The 15514-nt window shown below is 37.0% G+C and overlaps 1 protein-coding gene across 9 annotated transcripts in view; it reads right to left on the bottom strand.

Annotated features, from left to right (window-relative positions):
* The window catches only part of APBA2 (amyloid beta precursor protein binding family A member 2), a 100122-nt gene that overhangs the window by 40617 nt on the left and 43991 nt on the right, over positions 1–15514 (bottom strand). For all 9 annotated transcript variants that reach the window (XM_071813844.1, XM_071813845.1, XM_065847114.2 and 6 more), the window contains one exon: positions 1755–2761. In XM_071813844.1, the coding sequence (XP_071669945.1) occupies positions 1755–2723 (969 nt within the window). In that variant the 5' untranslated portion in view covers positions 2724–2761. The remainder of the gene's footprint in view (positions 1–1754; positions 2762–15514) is intronic.

Here is a 15514-nt window from a genome sequence, read left to right as displayed (position 1 = left end):
ATCATTAAAAAAGATCAAGGCATTGGTCCAAGACTGACTGGAAGTGACACTTAAAGCTCAGACAGGCAGCTCAGAAATACTTAGGTCCCTTTGTTTATTTTCACACCAGCAGCAGTTACATCAATATCCTGGTGTTACAAAATCCCCAGTTGTGAGCTGTCTGGCAAAAATAATAGACGTACAATACAATTCAACTCAATCTCTGCTAGATAAACTTTGATCAGAGTACAAAAGGGTGTTGCAAACAAAGTCTATTTTGAAAGCCCAACAATTTCTTATTTGAGCATATAGAAGAATTTGCTAACTTTTTTATTCAAGAGCTCCTCCTTTGTTCTGCAGATCCTTTCAAAACTTACAAGCAGCAATGCTCCCACTAGCATCTACTGGTGTAATGTGACAGAAAAACCATCATTAGTCTAAAACATGCTAACAAGACTTCTCTACTCCAGGCCAATACCTAGTAGCTTTTCAAACCATTCAAGATGATTAAGCTTGTTCACACAAGCTAAACTTTTACGCTGGCAGTAAGGCACTGAATTGAATATAGTGAAGTTCAACAATTAGGTTGTAAATATACTTCTGAAAATAGAATGTAGAAATGAATATTAAAAACTTGCTGTAGATACGGGGGATCTGAAAATGTCTCTTTAAGATTTTTTTGTTGCTGTTGTTCACAATTATAATAAAACCATTTAATTTTCTTTTTACTGTTTTTCAGAGGCATTGACATGTTTGAATGTCTGTTCTTAATGAAATCATCTATGTTAAATTGTATAACAGTAGGGCACTTATCAAGCTGAAACAGGAAACATAGCTCTGAAGTTTAATAAGGCATTTTCATTACAGATAAGGCAAAATAATTCACTTATGCTTACTAGTTTGTCATTGAAATACACGTTATGCTTTTCCTCTTTTAGGTAGATGTCTGTTCATTGCAGAAGGTAACTAAGATTCAGCTGCATATAACTTCAGGGATGCAAAGTCAGAGCTTTAAACTGACCTTGGAGCAAAGGGAATTAGATGTGTCTCTCTATAAGGAAGTAATCACATTCCATTTAAAACTTCATTAAAAAAAGAAATCCTCACACCTCTGTTCCTCTAGAAAAGCTTGAGCTTCATTCCCAGATTTTTTTTTTTTCTGGAACTCAAGAAAAGATAGATCATACGTGGTTTAAATTAACATCTACACCATTCTTGTACCAAAAATGCTGTTAATCAGTTTTATCACAAGTTAAGGTCCTATTTCTTCCTTCTTGCCAAGGTCAAGATATGCCCATCTTGTACAAAACCACAGCAATATGCAGGCACTTTTTGCAGTTGTTTATAACATATGCAGTATCAAGCCTTGGCATACATTCTACGGAAAACAAAAGAAATTAAAAGTCATCACCCACTAAGGCAATGTAATAGGAGCCCTTAATGGAAAAAAAGCCTTCAACTATTTCAATGCTGACCCCAGTTTTAAGTTTATTGAATGTGTCACTGCAGCATAAATATAGTGTAAATAAACTAGTTTTCCCTCATGCATCTGGAATACCTTTTTTTACTTAGAATTGTCTGTTCTCTGTGCAGAACCTCTTTCCTAGTTCTCTACCTACATTAGCTACATTCAGCACCTCTTATAAACATAAAATGTGATTACGTAGCTGTGAATGCAAGACAGAATAAAAAAGTAAAAACATTTCTCTCTGTTTGGAATAACATAATATTTGCATAATGCCTCAGACAGTCTGGTTAAACAGAGAAGCTCATACCTGCTCTTGTGGCCACTTCTGTCTGTCCTCTGGGGTTCTTGACTTTGCTTTAAAACCTCTAGGCACATCTCCACTGTGCTTCGAGGCAGATGGGATATTCAGTGATTTTGGCCTCCCCTCATGCCTGTTAGCACTGTGAACAGCTTCTCCCTTTGAACAAGCCTCTTTGTAGTCATGCGCCACGTTTTCAGTCCCAGTGTGCTCTGGACTCATTTCTGTTGTACTGTTAATACTGCTCATGCTCATACTCATTTTGATTTCTGCAACTATCTGGTCAATGTCCTCTTCCTGCTCTTCTGGCTCTGCATCCTCTTTTCTAGAATGGTACGGTGATATTCCATGTGAGTTTCCATTGGCCTCTGCTGGGTAATAGTCCGGATAGCCACCTTCGCTTTGGCAATACTGTATGTTTTCTTCTTGGTCTTGAATCTCCAAAGACGAGACTTCATCCTCCAAAATCTGAATGCCATTATCTTGACCTTCCTGCCACTCTTGCCTGTCCATCACCTCATTTTCATCTTGGTGCTGAATTTTACCTTCAGCCCATTCTTCTACAGCTTCCTGACATTCATCTGTTTCAACATGGCGTTCCTCATGGGCAGCATACTCCTCCCCATTGCAGTCCATTCCTTCCAGGTAACTGTCATCCTCTGGACAGTATCTAATGTAGTATGTGATCCCTTCCTCTTCTTCTGGCAAGCCTTCATCATAGTCCTCCTCCTCAGAGGTGTTATTCACATAGTCAGAGCTGGAGTCACCATCTCCGCTATGATCATTGCACTCATGTTCCACAGATGTAGGACTACCTTGTCTGACAGTTGCTAGTTCTGCCTCCTTTGCTGCATAATCTTCAATAGGAACATCAACTTCTTCATTTTCAGGCTCCCTGTTGTGAGATGAAGTAGGGCAAGCTCTCACCCTGTGATCCAGCATGCTGGCTGTGGTGCTTTGACATTTCCTGTTTGCCATAGCCAACTCCTTATATGAAAATCATTTCTAAGCAATTACTGTAGGGAAGATGGAAAAACACACATTCAGGAAAACGTTAGCAGTAGAGATCAGTGATGTTAATAGGAAACAAACTGATAGATTTATTTGGTTAAAAGGATGTGTTTGTAGATATTTAAACCAGATTGACAGACAGCTAACTTTTAAAATGCTCATGGTATGGAACCATGAAATCAAAGTAATAATTTGCACACTGAAAGGAACAGATAAAGAGAAGGTCCTACTTTTATGCTAAATGTATTCTAGTGTAGGATCTCTTCTGTCAATTTGACAGAAAATTAATCCTGAACCTTGAAATCAGTTTTCAGTTTCTTTTTCCTGCCAGTAAGGGGTCATGCTTTGATCGCTATGCAGTAAACAGGAGCTCTTTTCAATTTTCAGCTTAGGCATTTCTTTAATGTGTACTGAAAGCATACATCTAGAATATGACCTGCTCTTACCAAAACCAAAAGAAAATAATTCTGTTAACTTGGCAGTCACACAGAGCACTGAGGATAATGCACTGCTATTAAAAAAGTTATTTAAAAAAATCACTCACTGGTTTATTAGCTTTTCCTAGCTGGATGCCATTAAGTATCTCCCATTGTTAAACCAAATATTGTTTTTTAGAACAGATCCTTTCAGTTGGAAAGGACCTACAACAATCATCCGGTCCAACTGCCTGACCAACTTAGGGCTATCTAAATATATTATTTACTGGAAGTTAATAGTATATCTGAAGTTTTAAAAGAGAAAAATCAGAGAAGGTGGCAAAACTTTGCCAGTGATTAATTGCACCTTCTCACTATTAGAAAAACTAGCAGATTTACAAGGCTTTCTCAATATGAACTGTATGCCCACTATGATCCCTTTAATAAACTAGTTATCAGTTCTTACTTTGGAGTCAGTTATAAGAAACTCAGAACACCAAGCCATCTGTCCACTAGTGTTGCATCTGGTTTAGTTAGCTCTACTTAGTGCAGACTTAAGAATGCTTCCACACTGTTTGCAGTCTAAACAAAACTTATTTTACATTGGATTAAAATAGCAGCCTAGTCACAACACTGCAATGCTCTGCACAGGCTGCAAACGTGCCCACAAGCAAGATAAATTGCTTGTATGTCCACATCAGGAAGGGGTAAGCACACTATGCAGTCATGTCTCAAACAAGTTAAGATGGAGTGCTACAAAAAAGATATTTTTGAATGGCAATGCAAGAATGAACTACAGACACCTCATCTGTCTTAACTTGAAGTTAGTTCTTGCCAAGAAAAGAACAAATTAGTGTCTTTTAGGGAAAAAACTGTTTTCATCTGCAGTAGCCTCAGTCTACTAGTTATTGGAAATGTTCTCCATATTAAGTAATAGTTCAGAGATTAACAGTAAATTCTGCACACAAGTCACTACAGTGTAGCTGAAGATAAAGAAGCACAAGAGGGTTATGGAACTTAACACTTCTACATCTTTTCACCTGTGTAGAAAGATACCTTCACTACTTTCTTCCCATGGAGAGAGACCAATTAAATTAGCATTAAAAAAGGAAAATGGCACACAATTGCAAACATTGTGATAAAGTGAAATACCCAGTGTAATATTCCTGGCTGTGTTTAAAGAACCGCTTTACATATGTACTTGATTCACAACCTGAACAGCATTCTAGTGGAAGCAAAACAAGCTGAGTTTTTCATTTAACATCCATACTGATCTGAAGGGATTGGTGCGGGACCACTGTTAGCTTCTTTTGGCAACAAACATGTACTATTGCATCCTTATTTACAGCCAAATGATCTTTCGAGACCTTTCGCAATCTACAGGTGAACCTAAGAGATTTATTGGCCTCAATTTGATATACTCGCTTTATTTTGCAAGGCGTCTTTCCTGTGCTTACTCCTCCTCAGGTTCCTTTCTTCACCTACTTCTCTGTCTCCTTTCTCCCACACTTCCAATACCTGTACCCTTTGCCAGTTTTGACAAAAGTCCCATGCAAGTTTTGCTTCCCTGAAATTGTTCAATACCTCCCATTTTCCCCAAATATCCAGTACAATCTAGTCACTATTATCTCCGAAGAGATATAACTCTACCCTTTATAAATCATCTTCAAGTGTAAGTGGAACATAGGCATCGCAACATGATTTACCATCAGGCTAGGTTATAGCACGTATGGCCTACAGGCTTGCTTCTCTGCTGCTCAGCCGTGTTATCAATGCACTGCTGTCGTAAGCTCTTCCATATGTTAGCCCTATACATTCATAATCAATAAATGCTGTAAAAAAAACCCCACTCAACCCTTTCAATGCAGACATATGTTTAGAACTGCTATATTTATCAAGTTACTCATGACAACTGTAACAGAGATAATAGAATTTTTCAACAGAATTGCATCAGCAAGTTCATTATTGTAGGACTTTACACTAATTATACCAGTCTCTTTTCCAATAAGCAGGTAAGTTGAAGTGGGGAAAAATCTAACTTCAATTTCTTCAAAACAATTTTAATATCAAACTAATAGTATTTCTCAGTAGGCTTTCATTACAGAAGACTTAATAGACTCCCATCTGCTAAGTCAGCCAAGATGAATTGTGTCTGATCCTAGACTCGGAACTCAAATTTTAATACGCAGATAACAGAATATGAACCTGCCATGACTACGTCAGATTCTGCAGTCATTTGATTCCCCGAGGCCAAATCATGTTCATTTTTCAGTAGATCTGACTCTACAGACCATGAGAATTCCTTAAACAGAGCTCCAGAAGCAAAGTGCAGGATAACCTGCCAGCTCTTCTAAAAGCAGATATAAATGGGAACCTTACTTTCATAGGAACCCTGATTCACCTGTGGAACACTCAGCAGACTAAGCATGTGGACACTGATTTCAAAAGGAGCCCAGTATCTCTCAGGGAGGAAAGGTGGAGGGCATATAGCAAACTGGGGATGTTGGACCCTCATACATAGAGTGAGGCTACATAACACTGATTTTATAGCCTCTGTATACAGAAACAATAAGACTGTGTCCTACAATCAGAACCACCACAAGGAAATAAAATTAGGGTCATGTTGTGCTATTCTGAGTGGCGTCTCAATTTCATTAAAATTGAGAAATGTCTCTCTGAGTAAGGCAGTCACAGCGTAACACTAATTATTAACCAGGCTTCTTAAAAATGTGTAGCCTTTTTCTCTAAAGCCTTGGAATTTAAAACAAACAAACAAAAACTCTACAAAACCACAACCTGTTATTTCAGGGAAGGGAAAGACCTAGGACTGAAGTTTCAGTTCTTTATTAGGACATAACCAGAACTGGTATTTCATGTCCACTTTCATGTTAGATCTGCATGTGCAGTAAATACATGCAAAATGTAGTTAAATGCATGTATATCTTTTGCTCACCGTATGCTCAGCAGGTCCAGCATATCCCAAAATGCCTGTTTCTTGTGGAATTTTGTGGCCATAGAGAATTGAGGGGTGCTGTTTGAACCTGCAAGTCTTAGAGATGGTAAATTTCTTCAGCCCCACCAAAAGAAAAAACCCAAACAAACCAAACCCAACTTTTCAGAGGGGGAAAAAAAGTCACCAAACACCCCTAAGAAATCTACATGTGGTAGTGCTAAGTTCTAGTCTCTGTGACTTGCTGTCTCACTTGGAGTTGGCTTCTTTTTTATAAACCAGTGAAATGGCTTCATCCATCTATTTGTGAAAACACACCATAAAGAATGCTTTCAAGTAAGGGTCCGGGTACAAAAGTTATTAATCTTTAGCAGCTTAGATCTGACTTTTCTAGTGTGACATTGACAATGAAAACCGGACTGAGGTATAACATTTGTCTGTGTACAGAACTCTGAGTACCAGCAGGCTAAGGCAGCAGTTAATTCGGCCTTGTGAGTGCCACCTCTGCCTTGTATGGCGTAAGCTAGCGAGCCTCTTGCAGAAAGCTTTCTGTGTGCATTATTAAAGCTCTCCAACAAGTATTTAGGTAAGCCACACTAATGCAACCTTACAGACATATGTTACTGTTCAACAGTGCTACTGACACTATTTAAAAAAAATCAGGTAAATTCAAAGAGAATTAGAAAGGACACTGTATTTATGGGGAGTCTGTTTCTTTGTGTAGTCCTGCATAAACATTACACGTGATAAGAATTTTTAAATGACTAAGATGACTTTTTGCAGAAAAGCCTGACTGAAAATAGTGAGAAGCCATTTAGAAAATAAACTTCAATAAACAGATAGTATATATGAGTAAGCCTGAAGTTCTTTGTCTATGCTGTTGACAATTTAGGACATTTCCAGGGAGTTTAAAGCTTAGCTAGACACTCATTTCCAGGTTTTGTTGCCTCTTGCGAAATGTCCTGAACAATCCTTTCTATTTCCTCTTCCTTCCAAGGGAATTTTCATCCCAACACAAAACAGGAATGAGAGGCCTAACAGAAGCCAGGCAAGTCTTAAATGAGCTCTTTTGCTATTTATTTTAAGATATTTCTGCTCTCACATACTTGACCTCTTCTAGATAGTGGTCTAAAATAGGAGTTGCAAATGTAAACTGTGGATAGAATGAACAGCATCTTGCTTTTAGATTTTCCATCTTTTTCCTTCACTTAAAATCCAGAAAACTTCAAATAAGAAAATACTTTTTAAAGTACTGTTGTTTGCAGCAAGCAGAAGCCTCTTGGGCTTTAGAAATGCATTTTATTTTTCGTGTGAAATTCCATTCAAAATTACCCTATTTTAATTTGACTCTTTCACTTTTCCATGAGTGCCTTTAGAAAATGTTGACAGTCTGTCCAAAAAATTGTACAAACTCAACACTGTAGTTAGATGTCTTTCAGGACTTTCTTCGTCTTTGCCTCTTCTATTGAGACCCAGTTTCCCATCTCACTATGGGGCAGATGTAAGGCTGGGGCCCCCTCAAGTCCAAAGGAAAGCACTTTCCACCCTGGGAACAGCCAACCCAGAACAGCACCAAACACATTTTTGCAGAGCAGAGATGGTCTGTGTTCGTCCAGCGCCTCTGGCTCACCAGTAACCGCGGGGAGTTTGGGAGCTCAAGTGCAGAGGCTGAGTGCAGTGCCGCGGGGTTCATACCACGCTGACCGTGTGTCCTGCTGTACACAGTCCCTTGTTTTCAGTAAGGACAAAAATCAAGTAGGAAGTTACAAATTAAAAATATCAACAAAATTATTTAAATTTGTTAATTGTAGCAGCAACATGCTAAGTTCCAGATTCATGATCTTCCTTTTAACCTCCACCTCACTCAGTGTGCATATATTTTACGATTGCATATTATTTTATACCATGTGCCTTCTGTTTTGTACAAAGCACAGCTGGGATGATCCAGGAGGAAAAACAAGTAAAGGCAACTATAAGTTTGGTGCTATTTAGTGTTTCAGAGCTTCAATTTATCATCGAAATATTATTTTAACATGCTTAACATAATCTAGACACAGAATTAGAAAACAGCAAGAGATCTGCATGGGAAGCCCAGAGAAAGAATGATTTTTAAAGAAATGAGGGAAATTTGTGGGGGAAGTGAAAATGAGTAGCATCTAAAAATACATGGCATTAAAATACATGACTCACTACTTATTTCAAGAGTAGCCACTAGGGTCTTCCTGTGTAGCTAAGGCAAAAATAATATATCATTCACTGATTACTCAACTGTGTCTGCTGTGAATCCGAGGTAGTCACAAAAGACATTAATTTAGAAAAAAAAAATCACTGAACAGGCAAACAGGAAATAAAATTATATATCCATTATTAGTCACCATTATGCTTATTTATTAGTTTTTCAACTAATTAAAAAAATTAAAGCTCTGAGATAACATATGTACTTTCCTATATGTTAGGATTCTTTCAGTTGTGCAGAAATTCTGCTTAAAGCTACAACAGCTGCACTGTACTGGATACCTCAACAGCCTAAGATTTCCAAAATTCACATCCCTGTATCCACAGGCAATGCTTTTAAAATGGAGCAGACTGTCCTGAGCTACTGCCTTGCTTTAAAAAAAAATCTGTCAGCAAGCAGGTTGCATTCTGAGTAGAATATGAAATGTGTATCCATACATGGAAGAAATGAGTAGCATATATTGACCAGCCATATTTAATGCACACCTCTTTCTCACCCTGAAACCAAAGAGAAACAATAGATGATTTGAAATGCAATGTCTCTTGCTCCTGTTAAACCACGTCAATAAGATCACTCAGTGTAGCTGAAATGTTTCATTAGCTCACATTAGAGTGAAAGCTTTTCTATTACTTTTCTATAGGTCACACAACCTTCCTTTCATGCTATTCAGCAGATGATATCAAGAGGTTTCTGAGATGACTTAATTAGTTTTCATATTTTTAAAATATTGTACATTCTTAACTGTGTTCTTGCATTTCTTTTCATGGTATATAGTATTTGCTGTGTTTGGTTTAATCTAATAAGCTTTTAAAATACAATTACCTTGTAAATGGCATTCTAAAAGTGCTCTATAATTAGAACCCTCCAACAGAAATTAAAAGTAGAACAGAGACAAAGACAGTGTAAAATCCTATGGCATTGCTGAAATGGAATTCTTGAATGTATACCCAATCTAAATGTAGCTTTTTTAATTAAAAAGATTAGCTATTTCCTGCTAAAGTAATAAAAATGTGTGTAATTACATATTTATTTATCATTTATTGTCAATGTGGCTTTAGGGTTTAATTCCACAGCTCAAAGAGGGATATTAAACCAGTCCTGCCACATCCATATAGTTGCTTGAGTAGAGATTTTAGGACTAGTATTGGTTTTGCAGTATTACGCCTGCTATACAAAAAAACTCACCAAAAATATAACCCCATTACAGATATCTTAAACTGGGGGAGGTACAGAAGCAGAATATTTTTATTCAACAGAATAAGATGAGCCTCCAGAATTAAGTCAGTAAGATCTTATGGCCTATTCCTGTGGCTGCCCTGCTCCAAGAGATCAGTTTTAAATAATGCAAAAGTATCCCTTGTGTTTTACACGCACACAAATGCTCTGTTGATAGGTATGCAAAGGCTTCAACTTTAAAATGTATTTCACATTAAACCTAACTTTCAGTATCTTCCCTTGATTATCATATTTCCTAATTCACTGGGAATAAAGGAAAGAAATATAGGAATAAGGGAAAGTAAAGTATATATTAACATTATCACACCTAAAAAAAATATATGCCAATTCAATTAAACCCCATTCTGGCCACTTGCAATTCATCCAGAGCTCTGGGAGAATTTCTAGGCTCTCCTAGAATTTTACAAAGTTGTAAAATGCTTTGTGGAGCAAGTAGTTCTGCTGACTATGGAGGCTACTCAGAAGTCTGGCAATCTTTCTATCTTCTGCTAATTTGTATGCTTTTTATGTCAATCTTGCAATTCCCTGGGTAATATTTTTATCTCAATAACAAGGTCAGTTTCCATACTGACTTAGCACTAAATTATAACAGATCACTATAAGCATAACATGAGCCGGTGCTAATGAAACTGGGAAGGCATGCAGCTGGAATTCAAACAAAACAAACCAGACACTGAACTTGGACGCAGCTCCATTTCTCTGTGGGAAAACTGCTGAGGTCAGAAAGGCCAGTTGTACAAATCCACACTAACAGAGTCTGGCCTCACACAGCTGACATACAAAACATCACCTATTGCAATTTCTCCAAACTTTTAAGTCTGACACAGTACTGTTTGCCAACTTTAAATGTTAAGTAAAAACCAGTGAACAGAACTAAATGTCCTTCTTCTTAGCTCTAGATGCTGGTATACTTTTGAAAAGATCGTTCATTGGAAAACCACCAAAGGAAAACTTACTCATTTGGCCCCTAATGTAGATGTAACTACTTTGTTAGTAATAAAACCAAATTCTAAAGTGTCTGTTAATAATATATGTCAGTCTTCCTCTGTGTCTACAACAATTCAGTGTTTTGAAATGGATTGTACGATGACCAAAAGATGTATTGTGCAGTCAGAAATTATTTAGAAGGGTGAGATAAAAATTATTTTGGGTAGAACATGGCAAAAAATGTTACTCCACCGTGGCAAATTCCTAGAAGAGTCTTTTAAACCATATACAGTATACAGTGACTAGTGAGTTGGGCAAAAGGTGAGACAGGATTTCGGCGCTTCCTCAAAGGTGAGGGATGTACATCTTTTGACAAGATGTTCAAATTCCGAATTTCCGTATTGTTAGAGAAATAAATATTATTGCAAAAAGAAGAAACAGTAAGAAGAAACATAAAATCTGTTGGTTCCATGTATTTTTCTTCCCTAAGAATGCAAATCTAAGCTGTATATTTGATGTTTCTTTTTAGTAGAAAACTCCCTCTCGTTGTGGCTGCACAGACTGAGTGCTCTCCGGTAATCTGAGATATTCCTTGCACTGAGTACCAGAGTCCGGATCATACTAAACTAGACTCGAGATTACTGTCAGCTACAATGAAAACAGGTTTTATTGAACCTGACATGCAGTAAGAAAGGAGAGAAAATTGTTTAAATTAAAGCTGTTAGAGCAAGCTTTGCACTCCTGCTGTCACATAGATATAAAAGAATGCCATGGGTGTTAGCAAAATAGGTTTACACACATGCAAGAATAATTTTAGCTCACCACAATTTAGGAACTTTTAATTTTGGAAACTGAGCATCAGGCACCCAGGTTAACCCTCCCATTTTCTTCAGATGGAAATAAGGCTTTCCTAAGAGGTCACACATGTTATACTTGCTTGGGTATTCATTGTATATCTCTTATAGACATAGGTATAAGCACTAATATCTACATAGGTATAGTCATTAATATCTACTTAGGTATAAGCAGTAAATTCATAACTTTATCTCCTTCAGACCCTGCTTCCACTACGAAAAAGACCAGGAATCTCCCTAGAAAAGTTATAAGGCTATTCTAATCTTACAGTAATTTGGAAAGATGAGTTAGTTCTTCAGAACAATTTTTCAGGAATGCCAAGACAGTGATGTCTCCACCAGTCAGCAAGAATACTGGCCCCCACACCAAATTATATTTCTAATAGGATCTCAACACAACAGTGATACTATTCCTGTCATTCTTTGTGCCCATATTATTTTCTTCAAGAATTGTGAGCTTGCCATTTAAATGTTATCATTAAGTACTCTGAGTATTTATATAATGGAATACACGTATCTCTTAACAGTATCAGAGAACTATATGGTAGCGTTAGTTAAATCAACCTCATAATAAAATAGCCACACTAAAAATGCCCCATTTGGTTGCATGCAGTTTCACCTGAAATACAGCAACAACATGTATTCCTGAGATTTGTGTGTCTGAAATCAGTTTTTTCTTTACAGCTTTTGGAGAACTTTGGCTATTTAAAAATTAGCTCTTCAGAGCTGCTAATGCAAAGATCACAAAAGCATTATGGCAGCACTTTATATCTTCAATAGACACATGGCTTTTAAGAGCTGTTAACTTTATGTATACATTTCCATTGACATAAGAAAGCACACCAGACTTCATGCATGTGAACTACACATGAATAAAATATGGCACTCTTACCAATATAACTCTATTCCACTCCATTTATTTTGTGAGAAAATGTTGTGGTTTCTCTGAACAGCCACTGCTAACTCTCATCCTGGCTCAATTTCATTTACAAAGAAGGTACTTTATTGTTATTTTAATATGACAGAATTATGCTTTTAATATGCCTTTAGCTTTTTTTGCTTTTATTGCCATCAGCTTTTGTCTTTTAAATCAATGTCCTAAAAAATGTCCACATTTTACTGTATCCCTTCATGCAAAAAGGTAATATATTAAAGAAAAAAATAATAGCAAAGGGAAAAAAAATGGCACATTTTAGCATGCCCTAATTTTAAAATTATGTGTCATAGAATCATAGAATGGTTTGGATTGGAAGGGTCCTTAAAGATCATCCAGTCCAACCCCCCTGCCATGGGCAGGTTGCTCAGAGCCCCATCCAGCCTGGCCTTGAGCACTGCCAGGGATGGGGCAGCCACAGCTTCTCCGGACAGCTGTTCCGGTGCCTCACCTCTCTCATCAGATAAAATGTCCTCCTGCCATTCAGAAGGAAGATAAATTCTTAAACTTGATACTTATTCAAAAACACATGGCATACAAGCAGTCAGTGTTTCAAAACTTACTTGATAAGGATTTTATGCTTTACTTTACAGTTTACTAAGTAAAGATTCCTTGAATTTTTTTGACATGATGCATCTGTGTGAATTTTTAACACAATCAAATTGGAAATACATACCACGGGCAATTAATTAATTACTGCAACATGATTTCATGTATGTACTTCCCCAGTGTCATGCAAGAAAAGAATACTAATTTCAGGTTATAGGGAGAGGTAAATAATACTATTTGAATAATAAAGTACAAAGGAACAGACAGAATAGGTTACTCAAAATGAAACCTGGAGATTCAGCAAAACATTTCAAACTGTACCATTTAAGAACAGTATAAAACATTCTCAACCTTACTCCAAAAGCATCCATTCAATAACCAGTTAGATGGCTGGAGGGGAAGCTTGTTAGAATACTGGGACTGTCAATGTACAATAGCTGTGGAGGTAAGTCATTGGAAAGGCCTCTATTGTAAAAGAAAATGGAGATGCTTAACTTTCTCATAACTCAGTGTTTAACTATCAAGTTAGCAGTTCACATCCAACCATTTACACTCAAATTTTACAGTTTCTTGATGCTCAGTGTATAATAATTACCCAAAAATACTTATTTGTATCATTATTGACCTTGAAGTCCTGTGAACCGTTTCATGGGCACTCACTTAACATTATCATAGGAAAAAATGAAATTTTCTTTTAAAATTTATGGGAAAGTATTGACAGCATCATTTTAATGAGTCAAATCTCAAAAGTTTTGATTTGCAGGCATTAACAACTGACACATTCCCTGTAAGTAGTATCTACTAAGACATAATAATTAGGTATTGCTAGTAGTCTATAGATTTTTGACATCAGCTATTCTTCCAACTGGCTTGCTGGAAACAGGTAGCTCTAGCTGGTCAAAAAGCAGTTGTTAATCATGGTCCAGAAAGTATAAAATGGTTTATTACGTGGCTGTATATTCACCACATTTGGGTGTTTAAGTCTTACTAAAAAAAAAAAAAAAAAAGGGCGGGAATTCATTTTAGTTTACTGTATCCAGGCTATTTTCCTGGTGAAAATACAAGAAAGAACGCATATTGTGGAGTATTATTTGCAGTGAAACTACAGAAAAGTAGTCTGGAAATTGCATGAAGTTCTTCCCAGTCATGAAACCTCTAAAATCTTGCTGAAAGCGACTAACACCCTCCCCATTCAATTAGCATAAGAGGATTACGTTGTATTTCTCTCCTGTTAGCAGAACATTGTGTTTTTCAAACTCATACAAATGCTTGCACTGCTGGCAGATTTAGTAAATAAATAGAAAAATCTTTTGAAATAATAAAATAGGAGTAAAGGCTATTGTGTTAGTTCTTTTCAAGATAAAATAGTCTGCCTTTGTTAAGCAGAATCAGCAAATTCCAAGGTTAATATATGAGACATTTTACAAAATAAAGATTTAATAAGAATAGTAGATAATGAAGATAATCAGAGGTTTTGTTAGCAGTGAATTATGTCATAGGGTTTTGCATTTCCAGTCTTTGAAAACATATCTGTAGCTTGCAGCTGGTTGTGTTTCAGGCACACCGCTCCATAGCGGATGATCACCTCATTTGAAAAGCAAGATTAGAAAGAAAGGCATAAATTGCACATCAGTAAAATCCTCTCCAATTTATAACAACTGGTTAGAAGATAAATACTCTGTCAGTCACTTTAGCAGATACCCAAGGTGGCTTGAAAGCTTTACAGCTACCAGCTTTTCCATCAAATGTCAGCAGAAATTTTGTGTGTATACATCTTATGAAAATAAGACCTAGCCTCCTAAATAAATATTTTGAATGTAAAATTACTTAGATGTGCTCTGAATAATACTGTTATAGCTCAGTAGATTTACACATAGTTATTGAAAACAAAGCACTACTCACAATGCTTTAAACTATTATTTGGTGTTAGAATTAAAGACACACAGTGACATGACATACATACTGCTGTGCTAGATGCTGTGTGAGCACATGAAGGATGTGTACTCTAAACTAAGAAGTACGCAACTTAAAAGGATATTGACAAATTATTGTTAATTTCTGTTGTCAACTCTCCATTCCCTATGGCTATGGGGACTAGAATGTGCTGCATAAAGGGAAAACAAATGATACTTTGGCATTTGTACTTGCATTGATTTCCACTAACTCACTGCAGGTTGAGCAGGGCCACCTCTAAGGGCAACTTACTAAATACCACACTCATCACTTTTAAGCAGATCCAAGAAGCAGCTGCATACTGGACCTCAGTTGGTACATCTGTCAGAACTGAGCATCAGATCTCTATATTGCACGGCTTAACTGTCAGGCTATTGGAACCCTTGTACAGCAAAGTACGTACACACTCATTTAATTCTGAGAATGTAAGGCCCTTGTCCTTATAAAATGGAGCTGCCTCTCTGATTTCAGAAATGCACACTTACCACCCATCGAGGACCCAGACTAAAGCACCTAAAGTATGTGAACTGCTCCTCAATTTCCTGGTTCCCAAATTAGCACCATAGCCACAAACATCTTATTTCTGTTAAGTTACAAGCAATAAGTTGGAAAATGCATAACTAAACATAACACCGAAAACTGCAGACCAGACTTAATCTTATGGGAGACAGGGGATACTCCACAAACAAGACCTAGCTCAAGA

This window comes from Patagioenas fasciata, chromosome 12, assembly GCF_037038585.1.
Source record: "Patagioenas fasciata isolate bPatFas1 chromosome 12, bPatFas1.hap1, whole genome shotgun sequence".
NCBI classification, from domain to species: Eukaryota; Metazoa; Chordata; class Aves; order Columbiformes; family Columbidae; genus Patagioenas; species Patagioenas fasciata.
This window is presented reverse-complemented; position numbering and strand designations above follow the sequence as displayed.